The sequence below is a fragment of the Tachypleus tridentatus genome, chromosome 6, assembly GCF_004210375.1.
Source record: "Tachypleus tridentatus isolate NWPU-2018 chromosome 6, ASM421037v1, whole genome shotgun sequence".
NCBI classification, from domain to species: Eukaryota; Metazoa; Arthropoda; class Merostomata; order Xiphosura; family Limulidae; genus Tachypleus; species Tachypleus tridentatus.
In genome coordinates, this window is record NC_134830.1 from 139,602,528 (window position 1) to 139,620,873 (window position 18,346).

The window sequence follows — 18,346 nt, forward strand, 5'->3', positions numbered from 1 at the left end:
GGTCTCCATGACACGAGATCTAATAAAGACTTGTAGCATTATTAAATGGACTCATAACTGTACGATATTCATTCCAGGTACTCGGACTTATACAATAAAGGATTGAAGTATTCGTAATACAACCGTTTCATGTTGTTGTTTTTTTAGTGGCAAAATTCCTTGGAAAGCTATATGTAGACATCCCAAGAAGTCTCTTATGCACCCTAGCTCACTTCCTTTCAATGATGCAAGTTGGATAGTTGCGTTTCAACAGCTTCGGGTTATGCACATGAGTGAGTTAGGATCAGGTGCGTTAGAGCTTTTCCTCCCTCCAGCATAAGTTACAAATTCTTGGGTAATGTTAGTTAGATTCTCTACTAACGCGAGAATCAGGGCAATTTGGAGCAACCACTTTCACGTCTTTCAAGACCTGTTCATGTAGGTAGTTATTACTTCTGTTGGTTGTATAACGTTCTACAACGCACAAACACTTCAAGCCGTATTCCGACATTACACATATATTCTAAGTTAGAACAATAGTATTTACACATAAACCCTTTTAATGTTGTCATTGCAACTTAAAAATTGAAACCCCATGTCTACGTGTTCGTGTTTTGAAAGACTAGCCACATCCAGTAGCAGTATTACGTGTTTGCTTTCCTGAGAAAGGTGTGGCAATGTATGTACCCATTTTTATTTTTTATTTTTTCGGAAAGCCTTTTTGTTTGCTTTCCTCAACGTCAGGGCTGTTTGCCAGGATTTGTAATCACGTTTCATGCTCAGCGGTTTGGAAAATATCCACGTTTGACCTCCAGGGTACGACACAGAAGAAAAAAAAATCCTTTTATTGTAAAACACCTAACTCTAAACGTAGATATGTAACTGAAGTATTGTATCTTATACAGCACAGATAACCGTTGCGCTTAACAAAAAACAATAAAAAAATATATGCGGCTCAAATCATAATCTGTGAGTCGCAGTTCGAATCCTGTCACCGTTGCTCTTGGCTAGTTGTCTTCCCTCGAGCCTGTCACTGCTAAATTAGAGACAGTTAGCACAGAGTAGCCTTGCGCGAAATTGAACAAAGAAACAAACGGTCATATATACACTATTGAAATCGACAACATTAAACGTGTGGGTAACGAACCTAAAACCTATACTTCTCTAAATTTCCTAATCTGATTTTATATATATTAGCACAAACCAGTAGCCAGGAATTAAACTTCATTGAACACAAGCATTCCCATTGGGATCGTTGTTTCTAGCAGCTTCGTCGTTGTAGCTATGGAGACCATTTACTGTTATTTGATCTAATAGAATACTAGAGGGCGCATGATTCCAAAACAACGTTCTCAGGACGCATGATCAGTAACGACTCTAACTCTGGGTATATATGTTTATTTGTTTGTTTGTTTGCCTGATGTGAAGCACAAAGCTACACAATAGGCTATCTGTGCTGCGTCCATCATGGGTATCAAACCCCATTTTTAAACGTTATAAGCCTTCAGACTTACCGCTATGTCGAAATAGTTTTCCTTGGTTATTCTGGAAATTCTCTCTTATAGGTCTTGATATCTGCCGATAGAACATTATATCATGATCAGTACAATCTTAGGCTCGGCATGGCCAAGCGTGTTAAGGCGTGCGACTCGTAATCTGAGGGTCGCAGGTTCGCATCCCCGTCGCGCCAAACATGCTCGCCCTCCCAGCCGTGGGGGCGTTATAATGTAATGGTCAATCCCACTATTTGTTGCTAAAAGAGTAGCCCAAGAGTTGGCGGTGGGTGGTTATGACTAGCTGCCTTCCTTCTAGTCTTACACTGCTAAATTAGGGACGGCTAGCACAGATAGCTCTCGAGTAGCTTTGAGTGAAATTCAAAAAACAAACAAGAACAACCTTATAAAGTGTTCAAATTTAAACACGCGTATCGTAAACCACGTGAAAAGCCTGACGTCACAAGACGTATTCTGTATAAGTTCTGTTACTTATTTGAAAATTCTAAGTGTAAAGTATTGGTAATGACGTACTTACCCTTAGTAAGTACTTATCCCTTAATGTTTAGAGTAGGCCGGGCGTGGCCTCTTTCTTAGCTTGCCCACACTGATAATCAGAAGATTCGCGTCCCATTTCCATAAATAACTCACTATGGTTATTGTGGTTTCGATGTAACAATGACTGTTAAATTCCCACTATCCGATCAGAAAAGAATAGCCCAAGAGTTGGCGGTTAGTGCTGTTGACTAGTTGCCTTCCCTCTTGCCATAAGCTTCAGGTTTGCGTGAACATTCTAGAAACAAACAAGCATCTCTTGAATGGCCAAAGAACAAAATCATACTTATCAAATATTAATACGATGAATGGCACACAAGGAAATATTTTGCACCATTCGAAAGTGTCTCGGACGAATACCGTGTGCTCTATGACTTAGTTATGTTTCCAGAAACAGCTGTTTGAAACTTTGTTTGTTTGTTTTTGAATTTCGCACAAAGCTACTCGAGGGCTATCTGTAGTAGCCGTCCCTAATTTAGCAGTGTAAGACTAGAGGGAAGGCAGCTAGTTATCACCACCCACCGCCAACTCTTGGGCTACTCTTTTAGCAACAAATAGTGGGATTGACCGTAACATTATAACGCCCCCACGGCTGGGAGGGCGAGCATGTTTGGCGCGACGGGGATGCGAACCCGCGACCCTCAGATTACGAGTCGCACGCCTTAACACGCTTGGCCATGCCGGGCCTTAAAACTTTGTACAGACGCACGAGTCTTTTGTGCTCTACCCAGTGATTTTCACGATCTTCTTTCAAAATTTGTATAAAATATTATTACCTACTCTGTTTTAAGCCCTTCCCCAGTAACACAACGGATTGGCTGTGGAATTACAAATCCATAAACTGGGTTTCGATACTCGTGGTAGGCAGAGTACAAATAGCCCATGGTATAGCCTTGTGTTTAACAAACAAATTCGTTATTAAAAATATTTAATTTCTTTGTGTTTATTGATTCGAGTTGTTTGGATTTTTATATTTTGTTTTCCACAACACTTCACACGTCATGAACTAATTGTCAAGAATTAATCAAATTACCATTATTTCACGGTTCGGTCCTTTATTGTATATTCCACATCTATAAACAATTCCCTTCTGGCACGTAAGACCCAAACTACTGTTTCCCAGTAAATGAGTTTGTTTCTTCTAGAGCACAAAGCTACACAATTAGCTATCTGTGCTCTGCCCACCACAGGTATCGAAACCAGAGGTTTAGTGTTATGAGTCCATTGAAGTACCGCTGACCCACCTGTGTGTAGGGGGGGATAAAAAGTTAATGAGTATACGGATTTATAATGCTGAAATCCAGCGTTCGAACCCGTACAATGGACATAGCGCACATAGTTCTATACGTGGCTCTGTTCTCACAAACTACAACATTATTTTAATCCACTTGTTATATCGTTTCCTTCTCCGTCAACACTTACCGTGTTTCTCCGATAATAAGACCTACCCATAAAATAAGACCTCGTGTGATTTTTGGGGATAGTTTTAATATAAGCCCTACCCTTAAAATAAGCCCTAGTTAAGAGTGGCAGGAAGAGGAAAGAAATAAAAAAAAATTAATTTATTAATTAGTTTAATAGTTAGTTAATTAGTTTGTTTAAGTATTAATCAGTTAGTTTAATAGTTTAATAATAGTTTATTTTAAATGGTTAGTTTAATAGTTTTACTTTGTAACTTCATTTTTTTAATATATCAAAATAAGACATCCCCCGAAAATAAGCCCTAGTGTCATATTTTGGAGTGAAAATTAATATAAGCCCTGTCTTATTTTCGGAGAAACACGGTATTTATTATGTAAAGATATGGATGATAAACAATCCGAAAATATTATTTTGAAACAAATTCCATGTTTCTTTGAGTAATGAAATACCTTGGGTGATTCGTATTTAAATGTAGCTATTTATATTGTAACAGTTCTGCTGATTGCTAACAAACACAGTAGTTTGTCAAAGTTGAAGGCAGTCGAGTCCCTGTTTACTTACAATCTATTGTCCTCGGAAATTACCAGCCTTCATGTCTGACTATTGGTAATTACTTATTGTTAGAGAAGAATTCACAGAAGTTAAACATCACAGCCCTTAAAAACTTCACTACATTATAATTAGTTTCCTATATTTATACAGAAAAGCATGGCACAACATATTTACATAAAAACAATTAAATAAAAGACCTTATCGAACGCTACACAATCTCTTTTCAAGGACGAGCTTTTATTGGTCAGGAGCTGGTAATCGCTCCTATAGCGGCAGTGAGTTGAATGTAGCGCCCCTTATTGTCTTATAATGGAACTAACAAATAATTTATTCACTTTTTCTATGTGTAGAAGTAATATCAACAAAACGGCTCCCTCTGGACTTATGATTAATAAAGTGCCAATTAAAAAGCTTTCTCCCAAACTAACAAAGGAAAAGAAACTTACAAACATCCCCATCTTACGGAAAAAAATTAGAGTTGAAGACGACGATAACATAACAAATATATCACTTTGCATTCAACGCGTTTCTTCTTTTTTTATTTAAAAAAATTATTAAAGTAAGGTAAAGAAAATATTTATTTTGTTGTTATCACTTGCGCAACTTATTTCAATGTGAAGGGCAGAGACGAAACGGAAACTTTGCCGAATTAGGGGTGCTACTATTTAAAACACTGCTCTATGGCCATCAACAAATAACGTGCACCATTTGTTCCAAATAACGTAGAGTAGTAATTCTATGTCAGCAATCGAACTATCATTCATGAAAATTCTTTGGTCCTATTTCTCTTTGTCACTGATACAAAAAACTGCGATATATGCTTTACCTACCGTGGATAAAGACACCGATTTTTTTTCCGTTATAAGTTCAGGAACTCACCACTGAGTCACTGGAGGGAAGGGGAAGAAATGTTTAAAGGCTTCCAGTATGCTTCAGTATGTGGGTGTAAGTTAAATCGGGGTTTTACTACCGAATACTTCGAATAAGTGATAGAATAACAAGAAAAAACATTTTTATCACGTTAGACGGAGTTACTATCTTTTATAACAGAGATTTTTCGTTTTAAAAGGTACTTTATTAATCTGATAACTTTTTAAGCTATTAATATTAATTCAAATAAAAGTTACTTATAACTAAGATTATGTCAACAAAGAAAACTTATAATATTCTAAAATTACTAAGATGTTACAAAATAAAAAACTATAAGACCAAAAATTATTTTAAAATAACTTTTAAAAATGACAGAAAGCTTGAGAAGTTAAGATATGTAATATTTGAAAACAAAATTCTCATTTAATTTAAAAAGATAAATGATCACATGTTTAGCCTACTTCTGTAACTAATATTAAAGTATAGAGCGTGCGCTGTAAACTAGTATATATTAATCCTCTCCGTACAAGTTATTAGATATGAATCCATTCTGAAAAGTCATCTTTTAACATTATAACTCTTTTCAGTTCGACTTTGTGTTCCAGGGAAGAACATACAATCTTGCTTGTCCATGTCCCAAGAAATGCCCAATTATGTCCAGTGTGTTGAAGGACGAGACAAGTAAGAATCGACATATTGACTATTGATATTGATATCGCTGACTTCTGTTGGTTTAATTTCGATTTCAAATATGCAATATAATTAATAATGCTTTACATAAAACGTTCATAATTAATTTTTATCAATATTTGCTACAAAAATCTTCAAATCTATTATTATTTAATAATTTATATAGACATACCTTAATGATTGTTTAATACTTTATATAGATGTAATATAATTTATTGTTATTTCATCCATTATATATATGTATACTAATTTAATTAATCATTTTATATATATATCTAACCTAATAATGATTATTTAATATATTATATACAAATGTAACCTAATTAATAATTACTTAATACGTTATATGCTAACTGAATGTAATTAATAATTATTTAATACTTTATATATGACTGTAACCTAATTAATAATTATTTAATATTTTATATATAAATGTAACCTAACTAACGATTATTCAATACGTCACATACAGAAGTAGCATAATTAGTTATTATTCAAGGTTTTTACAAACATATTAAAAATATCTTATAACCTACTATTCCTATTGATTGATAACACAAAATTAAAATTCAACATATCGCTGTAATTAATATCTCAAGCATTATTGTTTTACGGTGATTGTCTTGCTGTAAATATCTAATAAAATTATGTAAAATAAAAAAATAAACTTCTTAACCAGAATGTCTAATTTAAAACATGTCACTTCTGCATGTCATTATCATTAATGTCATGGTTATTAATTATTGATATTAAATAAAATTATTATTATTATAGATTAGGCTGCATGAGCATTATACTAGACGGTAAAGCTGACCTGGTCAACATTGGACCAGAAGAAATTTACGTAGGAGGAAGACATTTTAACCTCGTTCCCATAGCTATGGAAGCAACAGGATATGAAGGTACTATAAAGCCATACAATATGGAAAATAATTATTTTCAAATTTGTTTACCAACAACCGAAATTCGTTACCCAGTTTTAAGTCACGCGTTCAAAATTAAAATACTAGTATATATGTATACACATTTATAGCACAAAAACACTGTGTAAGTATTTTTAATAAGGTACTGGTCCCGTTACATAAGCGCCAAACATGCTTGCCCTTTCAGCCGTGGGGGCGTTATAATGTTACGGTCAATCCCACTATTCGTTGGTAAAAGAGTAGCCCAAGAGTTGGCGGTGGGTGGTGATGACTAGCTGCCTTCCCTCTAGTCTTACACTGCTAAATTAGGAACGGCTAGCACAAATAGCCCTCGAGTAATTTTGTGCGAAATTCAAAACAAACAAACAAAGCCGTTACATAAACCTAACCTAATGGTATTAACATTCTCAAATAATACTAAAATAGAAAAATTATACTTTTAAAAACCTAGATGTTAGCAAGATTTAATGATATCAGCATTGTCTGATAAACAGCCTAACGTAATCTAATGATATTAACATAATATATTTATATTTGAATAATTTAACGAAATTAACATAATACACATAATCTAAATATATTATCATAACATTCATATTAGCATACTTTAACGAAATTGTCATAATTCAATGACGTAATGAACATTAACTATGTTAACATAAATCAACAAGAAGTATAAACTTATGATATTAATATCACATAATCTATCATACTAAAATAATACAATGAAATTAATAAAAGCAAGATATATTCGCATGCTTTAACGATATCAACTAAGTTTAATAAATACCATTAACATAATAAATGTTGTGAGAACATGCTACTAAGTGTATTATCACATCACGGTTATGTAGCAAAAAACAGCATAAACATTTGGAAACAAGCATAAAAAAAACACAAAATAATCAGAAGATTTAATTTTATTCAAAAACCAAATCAAAGTTCAACTTAAGTTCTATTTTGACAACTTCAACAATGGAATAATCTTCAAATATCAATGCTTTCGATGCGATAGCACATACGAAAGTACATTCTCGTACATAAGCGAAACGAGACGCAACATAAACATGATGATAAAATAATATAACAATATTCCACATTTACGAACAAAGCGCAACGAATCAACATCCAATTAATATTAGCAACTTTAAGATATTATGCAATGAGAACAACATGAATATAAGAGAAAGGAAATAAACATTAATTATTCGTGAACTGAAACCTAATTTAAACCAAAACAAAGGTGTCGCCCTATATGGTTTCTAAGCTGAAACAAAATGGTCGTTTAGTATTTTACAAAATAGAGACAATTACCTAATGATGGCTACGCGAGTGGTCGAAACGTAGTTTAAAAAAAAAAGTCAAGTAGAAATAAACAATCCACTCAAAAACTGTATCTTTGGACTTTCATAACGTAGCTATATTATCACAATTTATTAATATGAACATAATGTAGTTGCATTAATTAAATAAAATAGTATTAACGAATTACTTTGTACACACTGAATTTTAGTCTCTTTTATCAACGGAAAGCATTAATTAAATAACAGTATAACATTTAATTCTTAATTCCACAGTATATTTTAAATATAATTTTACGTAAAATCGATTGTGAGGCATTGACAAAAACATAGGTTATATTAGTCCAATTTATTCTGAAACCCCACTATGACAGTTTCACCGGGAGAATAAAATTACTGTATCTCAGAAAAGCTTAGCCTGCAACTGGTTTGTAAAATAAGCCTATAAAAACATATAAGCATTACAATAACAACTGTAGTAGTGTCAGTGCCTTTATTAAGCTGGCAAAGCATCATTATAATTAATTGTAATTATCATAAAACTATTAGGCTTATCATATATTTAAAACTGCATTATTTATTGTTACTGATTAATTTCTGAATTTTTTTCAAACAACATCACATCAAACAAAATTGTCTGATATTTTCTCTACAAAATTTGTGTGAAAAAAGTGTTAGAATATTTAAATTATTTTGTTTCTGCTCACCTCTCTAGTTAGTTAGATTTCGACAAATAACACCATTCATACGTAAACCTATTTTCGTGAAAGTTAGTCTAACCCTAACAAAAATAGGTCATAACACAATCTTATAAAATTATCTTTAAACATATTATTTATCAGCAAAATTAATCAAGATAATGTAATCAAAAATTAGAATGTATTATTCGATTTACTCCAGATCTGTTATGTTCACTCATTACGCAAAACGATGTTGTTTTCTTGATTACAGTTGTTGTTTTCTTTTATATTCTTCGTGTTTCTCTAGGCCTAATTTTGAAAATTATAATAATATTTACGATGTCCAATAGTGCCCTATAAATACCGTGCTACAGCTGTTGTGAAGAAAGATTTAAGACTCACAAATTTAGCGGATCTTCGTAGTAAGAGGTCATGTCATGGGTCGTTTAATGACGTAGCTGGATGGCACGTTCCGGTCAGCGCCCTCTCGATGAAAAAAAATACTTACACCCGATTGTTGGAGTGATCTTCACTCCATGGAAAGCTTCTTCATGAAGAGCTGCATTGGTGGAAGCTGGTCTCCGGACCCTGCTTTGGAAGAAAGGCTTAGTAGGTTCTGTAATGTAAATAAATAAAGGGTTAGACGTTATATTTTTCTTATTCTATCCTTACGTCCTTAAAATTAAGACCAATGAGATGACTTATCTATGTTTCAACTTAAATAATAATAGTTCATTTTTCATCCTTTGTTCTGATGACATCCCTTCAGTTTGATAAATGTAATAAAGAGTTTTTCTTTGCCCAAAGGATCACATATATTTTAACCAACTTCTAAAAGCACTGTTAAAATAATGGACTACGAGTACCACAGAATAATGTTCTTCTAAATAATCAATAATGTGATTTTTATACGAAATATTTTACGAAATTTAAATTTATTACAATAAATAAAATTAGGTTATGTCACTAGTAACTCGGCTTTTTCTTAATATGACAATTAATAAACAAATGTAGTTTCTTTCCTACGTAAGAAATCATTAGCTGTAGTAGTTTCGATTTTTATACGTTGTTATATATAAGATGCCTAAATATGGATGAAATGTGTAACTTAATATATGTAAAATGCAGCCGTAAAATGTTGTATAATTATTCATCAGTTTAAAGTACTATATATATACCACTTTTATCACTTTTAAACTCACAAAATAATCCACTCTTATAAACATTGTAAAGTGTCATAGTAACATGTATTTTACCCAATATTTATGAAGTCCTTTTAATTCACCAATTTAATAACCTTACCTAATTCCAATATGTGAATTTACGTTACCGCGAATCAAATAATATATTAGACCTTTACGTCACATAACGTATTTTAAATTTAAATTTTTGTGAAAAGAAAATCAATCTGTAATACAACCACATATTTTATCCGCTTGGCGGACGAAAGCTTGACCAATGCAACAAATCATTCATACTGGATATTGTTAGGGTTACTAATTTTAAAATTCACAGCAAAATCATAATATATTTGAATGAGTCTAGGCCTAAAAGTAAGGCCAAGGACTTCTGGTTTTAGAAATACACCTTCAGTATCTAAAAGGTCTATTTATATCGTTGTGTTTAATCTTACGCTTTTCAGTCTACCTTTGTATTTCTAAGTATAGGCCTTTAACTCATTGTTTGATTGCTAGGGCTATAGCACATTGTATTATCAGGAGACTTACAGTTGTTGTATTTTCATTAGACCTATAAAATATTATCATACCACTATCTGGGTCTTGAATGCTTTTCACAGAACAGCGCCATCCACAACTTTGCAATGGCTGCGGAAAGGAAACTTCTTGTTTAGATAAAAGATACTCTGGCCACGAGGGCGCACTTCATTGTCTTGTGAGTAGTGGAAATGATATTGCTTTCACAACTGTAGAAGCAACCGAGAAGTTCTTTAAGAATCGAAAAACCTTGGCAAATAAATATGAATACCTGTGCTTGAATTCAACTACAGATCAAATATTAAACACCAACCCATGTTACTGGGCACGAATTCCATCTAACGCTTTCGTAGGAATACCAGTATCAGGTGAGTTTTTTGTATTTATATTTTTCAAAAAATAGTCCGACAGGAAAATACTGAATCAGAAACCTCATATTTTGTCGATTTACTCTTTTATAATTTTATATCATTAGTCAAGTGATCAATAAATGTGATTTTAACACATTTGATGCTTTATTTTTATGAGAACATCTTCCAATGTTTTAACGGTAAATCTCGAAACACACATCGGCTAGACATAATCAGGTGGTTGGTGTGCTTGACTCCTAACATGAGGGTTACAGGTTCGAATCCCCGCCGCACCAAACATGTTCGCCCTTTCAATCGTGTGGGCGTTATAAGTGACGGTCAAACCCAATATTTATTAGCAAAAGAATATCCCAGAAGTTGGCAGTAGTTGGTGATGACTAGCTGCCTTCCATTTAGTCTGACACTGCTAAATTAGGGACAGTTACCTCAGATAGTCCTCGTGTAGCTTTGCGTGAAATTAAAAAAAAAGCAAACAATAAGAACATACAACCTACGAATCGGATTCTGATACACGTGATGGGCAGAGTATAAAGAGCGTATTGTGTAGTTTTGTGCTTATCAACAAACGTAAAAGGCAATCTAATGAATAACATAATCTATTTTCAAAATTATTTCATGCCATGTTTGAGAATTCACATCAAATTGAAACTACAATTACCTGTGTATGTAATATTTTCAATGAAATGATCTTACTCTTAACTTAAATTAATATATAAAACTATTTATTGTGTGTATATATACACTGCTGGCCAAAATCTTAAGGAGAATGAATATAAAGAAAAAATATGCATTTTGCGTTGTTAGACTCAACTACATATTTGAGTAGAGCTTCGAAAGATGAAAATAAGAAAAGGGAAAATAAAAATTAAAAACTTTTTAGCATTTAATAGGGAAAATGTGTACACTGTACACTATGAAATTGGCCTAAATACAAGCTGGTCAAAAGTTTAAGACCATACCAAAAAAAAGTCCTAAACAGGGTAGAAAATGCCCAACAAGAGGTCTCAGTAGTGAGTTGCACAGCCGTCATTGCGAATAACTTCAAACATTCGCTTTGGCATGGCCGATATAAGCACTTGCAGTAGGCTGGCTGAAATGTTATTCCAAGTGGTGAAGATGGCTTCACAAAGACCATGCACTGTTTGGAATTGACGTCCATTTATATAGACTTCCCTTGCCATCCAACCCCAAACATTTTCAATGGGATTCAGTTCAGGTGATCACACTGGATGGTCCAAAAGAATCTCGTTATTCGCCATGAAAAAGTCCTTTCTCCTGCGGGCATTGTGAATTGCAATGTTGTCCTGCTGAAAGATCTAGTCATTTCCACACAAGCAAGGGCCTTCAGTCAATAAGGATGCTCTATCCAACATGCCAATGTAGCCAGCTGCTGTTTGATGCCCTGTATAACCTAAAGCTCCATTGTTCCATGGAAAGAGAAAGCACCCAAGATCATGATGGAACCTCCTCCACTGTATCGTGTAGAAAATGTCTCCGGTGGAATATCCGTATCATGCCAATAACGTTGGAAGTCATCTGGACCATCCAGCTTAAATGTTTTCTCATCAGAGGGCAAAACCTTCGTCCACTTTTGTACGTCCCATGTTTGGTGCTTCTCAGCAAAGTTTAACCGAGCTGTTTCATGGTGTGGAAGGAGCCGTGGCCTTTAAAGACGTTTACGTTTTGCAAAGCTTTTCTCTCGTATATGCCGTTTTATGAATGTAGCGTCAGTAAGGGCCTTAATTTGGTTCGACGATCGGCTGGTATCTTGCCGGACAACCCGTCGAATCCTCTTGCTCAACGCCGGCGAAATTTTCTTAGGCCGACCACTTAAAATTCTCGTTCCGTATTCCTCAGGGTCGTTTAAGAAATTTGCAACAGCAGTTTTACTACGCCCACTCTCACCAGCGATGGCACGTTCAGAGAGACCTTGCTTTTGCAGCTCGACAATTCTGCCACGTTCAAACTCTGTCAAATTTATAGCCTTTGCCATGTTTTTTACCCAATGTAACGTAGGAGATGTCAGTGAGAGAGTTTACAACGCTAATGCTTGAATACAAATGACTAAATTTCTTTACGTGTTAACTGATTAACGCTTCGTTTCAGTATGGTCTTAAACTTTTGACCAACTAGTATTTTGGCTAATTTCATAGTGTTCACATTTTCTCTATTAAATGCTAAAATAGTTTTTATTTTTATTTTCCCTATTCTTATTTTCATCTTTTGAAGCTCTACTCAAATAAATGGGTGAGTCTAACAACGTAAAATGCATATTTTTTCTTTATGTTCATTGACCTTAAGATTTTGGCCAGCATTGTGTATATATATACTTAATTTGTATTTCTTTTAATTTATCAAGATTATTTTGCATTGAAGCTTAAACTATGGATTTCGAAATAACCTAATCTACTAATCTGGTCTAACCTTGTGACATGTTGTTGGAATTACGGCCGAAAATGTCGATAACGGAGACGGTACCCACTGGATAAATCAATTCTTTAATTGTTTTTATTTTCTTGTGAATTGTTTTATTACATTACATTATCCTTGTTAGTTCGTTATTTAAAATTAGCCACATCAATTCCGAAAAGCTATTTTGTCAGAAAAGGCAACCCGTGTTTGTTCAACTTTAAACATGTGTTACGAATTTTCGCAATATAGAAAACATTTGTTATTGAATGTAAATCAATTTTTAGATTTAAAGTTTGTTGTTAATTTACATCACTGACGGAATTTCTTGCAGAAGCACACAAACAAATATAAAAATATTATTTTGATCATTGGTCTTTTGTTATCTATCTATGCGAGTACTTTGGTAAAAATCATATTTATACCATTGAAAATATGGGTGAATTTACATATGTATGGGCTAAGCGTCAGAAACATGGTACCAAATGGCATGAGGAAAATACTCGTCTTACTCGTCTAATAAAAAGGAAATGAGAGCATTTTTTACGGTGACTTTGTGGATAAGTCTTACAAACATTTAGCTGATGTAATTACATTCAGACTACCCACACGAGTACAAAATTCCATTAATTTATAAAATAAAAATCTTTAATACTCAACTGTTTCCTAAGCAGAAGAGTTAGCGGCAAACGTCTTTGACCAACTATTAGTATAATATTGTACAGCATGGAGAAAATGTTATGAACAGTGTAGGGAGGAATGAAGATGTTTGGCCACAATGAAATTAGAAACAGATGGAGGTTTGTGCTGATAACACAATAATTACAAACAAAATCTGTATTGTAGTAGTAACACTGTCTACTTGTAAACACCAAGGGTTAGATATCAAGATGTGGTCAAGCATACAAGTATTACTACTTCCCAGTGGTCAACAGCAAGGGTTAGATGTCAAGATTTATCCAAGTAAACATTCATAATATTTTATCTCCTGACCAACAAATAAACAATAGCTAATAATTCATGAATTATGGTAAGCAGTTTTGTCTTAAATAATCGTCATATTTTATGTATTTATCAAATTGAACATATTAACGAAACCATAGTTTCTGTGTAATTCGAATTAACTGAACTCCATTCTCATTTAAGAATGTAAAGTTTGACAACTTTCTTTAACCCTCGGTAACTTTCGTCGATAAACGCAGTAAATAAAAAATAACGATTATTATGATGAGAGTGCCATTTTCAATTTGGGAAGACATATTTATATTTAATTATAGTTGTCATTAGACTTTAATATTAGGCCTATTATATCTTATGACTTATCAATGGATATTAAAGATAAGCGTATTGTATTTCCTAACACTGCAGTCGCCGATGGATATGACGACAAAGTGTGATTAGAATTATATTATACACTCATCTAATTTTTTATAATTCATAAGAGGCTAGATAAAAACGTAATGGTAAAAATGTAACAAGCTTAAAGGCCCGGCATGGCCAAGTGTGTTTAGGCGTGCGACTCGTTAACTGAGGGTCGCGGGTTCGCATCCCCGTCGCACCAAACATGCTCACATTTTCAGTTGTGGGGGCGTTATAATGTGATGGTCAATCCCCCTATTCGTTGGTAAAAGAGTAGCCCAAGAGTTGGCGGTGGATGGTGATGACTAGCTGCCTTCCCTCTAGTCTTACGCTGGTAAATTAGGGACGGCTAGCGCAGATAGCCCTCGAGTAGCTTTGTGCGAAATTCAAAAACAAACAATCTATAACAAGCTTAATATTAATGTCTGATTATTAGAATTTAGAAAATATGATGATCCTAATATAAATGTCTGATGATAAGAACTTAGAAAATACGATAGATCTAATATTAATGTCTGATTATAAGAATTTGGGCCTAATATTAATATTTTATGGTAATAAGTTAGAAAATAAAATAGGACTAACATTAGTTTCTGATAACAAACGTAATTAACAAGAAGAGCTGTTATTATTTTTAAGCCTAATCTATCTGTTTATTTTACAACATGTTTTGTGTGTGTGTACATTTAAAACTGCTGGGTAGTGTTGTAATTTCTTGAACTCGTTGCTATCCCATGTGGATACTGCTAATAGTCACACATAATTTTATTCAGTATTGACATTGTTTTTATGATAGCATGTAACAATATGTACATACGTATTTAATTGTTTTAATGCACTGGGTTAGAAGATACGTCATTAATTAAATGAAGGTTTTAACTAAAGAATCTACATTTCCGTGTTTTCACAACCAACCTGACTCAAAGTAAGTTATAAATAAATGTTGTTGTTTTTTTTTAGACGAAGAAAAAAATCGTTTGGTTCGTGTCCTGCAACAGATATTCACTCGTTATACGATCCTCCGAAGGCCACCATGGGGACACGAGGCGTTTGTGTCCAGTGAAAATGTGACCAACATTGTTCCTGTTCCTCCAACAATGGCCACATGGAATGATTATTTAGGTAAGTGTTAGCGTTTGTTTGTTTTCTCGAAGTAACATGAGTCACACAAAGTTTTGTGTTCATTCTTTACTCTAATCTGTTTCACTTCTTTCAACGGTTCTGTTTAAGCTGTAAGTATACTAGTATTCCAAACATATTCATCAAATTCATCAGATCAGTTATACTGTGCCCTTCAGTCAGATATAGACTACCTTGGTCAATCGATGGCCTAAATCCTTTGAAAAGTAACCGACAAATCTCTTGTTTGTTTCGTGATTTTTTATCAAAGCTCTACGTTGGGTTTACCATCGCGTTTCCTGATTTGAACTGATAGACTAGAAGGAAGACGACAAGCTAGAGAATAACACCCACCGCCGACCCTTAACCTTGTCGAATCGAATAGTAATATTTCATCGTCACTCTTATAGCACGCTCACGTTTCCAAAGAGCGAACTATAAACCTGGATTACACAAATCCTTTGACTATAGTCGATCCTGTAAAATCTGATCCGCGAAGACGAGAATACCCACTTGTAGAGAAAATTATATATGTAAAAACGGCTGTTCGCTCCTCTACATAGTGCTTTCTCTACCCATACCAGCCGTTTTTACATATATAATTTTCTGTAAAACCTACATTGGTACTCGATCCAAGCTGACAGTAAATATATATGTATATTTATTTGTAGGTAACTCGATTATAAGTTTCGAATTTACATTTTTTTAATGGAATTTAGTTTTACGAAGCTGTTAAGTTGGGTTTTCTTGTTGCATAACTCAGAAAACATGAAACTCTTTCGAACAGGCTCAACTTTTTTAAATACCATTGAAAAAGAAAATCCTGGATGCGAAGAAAATGTTGTAAGTATCTGCGTCACTTCTGTCGTGGCCAACAGGAAATGTAACGATCTTCGAAAAGCAGCTTTCGCTTGGAGACTGAAACCAGAAATACGATGCATCAATCACGTTTCAGAAGCGGAATGTATGGAAGTAGTGAAATCACATGATGCTGATGTGATAATTTTAAATAGTGACGACATCTACCGAGCAGGCAGGTAATTTTATAGATAGTTTCATATTTATTGCAATTGAATTTTAATTTGTCCCTAAAGTAAAAGTGTAAATAACCACATCGTATTATATAAAATAATATTAAGAAAATATTCCTCATTGTCTAAGTGATTAAGTAAGTTAACCCTAATGTTTTAGTTGTATGCGTATTTGTTTTATAGCATGAAATTGAACATATTTGTTGTACAGGTGAGGTACTAAGTTAACCCTAATATTTTAATTCTTTGTGTATTCGTTCCATACGATGAAATTTAAAGTTAAAAAAATATTTGTTGTATAGGTGAGTTAGTAAGTTAAACATTTTCTCGATTACTGGTGTATTTATGTTAATAAAATTATTCATCTTTTGGTAAAAACTAATCCGTCTATTTCTCAAACAACTGAGCCATTTTTATTATAAAAATATTCTCACTGTATCTGCATTCTGCGTTATTATCTTACCAGGTGTTTAATTAGGAGTTAGTAAAAATCATAATTTGTCAGTTAGAAATTTACATGTCCGGAATTTTTTTCTTCTCTTAATACTTTAGATACTATGGACTCAAGCCCGTCGTGGGCGAAAGATACAACGATAGTGATATTTCTTCATGGGCAGTGGCGGTTGTTCGGAGAGGTTCAAACATTAAAAGACTCAGTGAATTAAAAGGTATTATATGAATGTTATCTCGATGTAAACTTAAACATACTACTCAGATCAGTTATAACGGTGAACTCTTAAAACACGTATATTTAATATGGATGTTTAATATTAACTTAAACCCATAACGTTATGTTAATGTCACCCATTTTTGGTAGCCTCCCCCTATTTTCACAGCGATGCGTTTGAAGTCTTGTAACCAAACTCCGGGTTTCGATACCCACGGTAAGCACAGCACAAGCAGTCCATTGTTTAGTTTTGTACTTGATAACAGGTCAAAGGTAGACTATTGACACGTCCTATGTATCGTGTTAACAAATAACATAACGTTTTCGAACAACCTGTTGGTCCTTCTCAGGTGTTCCACATACTAAACTAAATTAACTTTTAAAAACTTGAAACCAGCTCTTATAATTCATATACTTAACAAACCTTTTCTTAAACTCACTTAAATTTACTTCCGCCACAACATGTGAAGGCAACTCATTACAAAGACCAACCACCCTGTTAAAAAAATAAAACTGTCTTTTCTGAAAATGACTCCTACCCTCTCAAAGTTTGTCTCGTAGTCCTACTATTGTCACAGTTAAGTATGAAAAAATATGATATATCAACATTATCAGTTCCTTTTACAATCTTAAACACTTTAATTAATCAAATCCACTCTAACTTTCCATCTGTTAACAGAAAACAATTTCATAGATGTCAGTCTCTCTTCACATGACAACCCCTGTGAAGTAATCATTCTCTAAGCTCTTTACAACAATTCAATGTCCTTCCTAAGTTAAGGAGCCCAAGACTGAACACAATATTACATATATGGTCTAACCAGTGACCAGTACAATAAAATCATAACCTCTTTAGACTTGTATTCAATATTTATTTAGATACAACCTAAAATTCTATTTGCTGTACCGCTAGAAACAACACATTGCTTGGATGGCTTTGGAGACTGATCATTTGATGACATTGTTAAGGTTGTTCCAATCCAAATTATATTTATAATTCAAATTATAATAACCCACATTAATTATCTTACATTTATTATAATTAAAACCAAGCTACCATTTATTTGTCCAACTCACTAGATGATCTAAATCCTTGTGTAAATCAGCAGCATCCTCTTCAGTGACACCCAAGACCTTAACCTCATCTGGAAATTTAAGTAATTTATTGACCATTTCTTCATTTATGTCATTGATGTAAATCAAAAAGAGC

The 18,346-nt window shown here is 33.6% G+C and overlaps 1 protein-coding gene across 1 annotated transcript in view; it reads left to right on the top strand.

The window, feature by feature from the left end:
* The window catches only part of LOC143251745 (transferrin-like), a 35,218-nt gene that overhangs the window by 7,518 nt on the left and 9,354 nt on the right, over positions 1–18,346 (top strand). Inside the window, 8 exon segments of the mRNA XM_076502989.1 lie at positions 5,459–5,552; positions 6,336–6,463; positions 8,816–8,958; positions 8,960–9,074; positions 10,264–10,548; positions 15,280–15,441; positions 16,226–16,475; positions 17,022–17,137. Of these exon segments, the coding sequence (XP_076359104.1) occupies positions 5,459–5,552; positions 6,336–6,463; positions 8,816–8,958; positions 8,960–9,074; positions 10,264–10,548; positions 15,280–15,441; positions 16,226–16,475; positions 17,022–17,137 (1,293 nt within the window).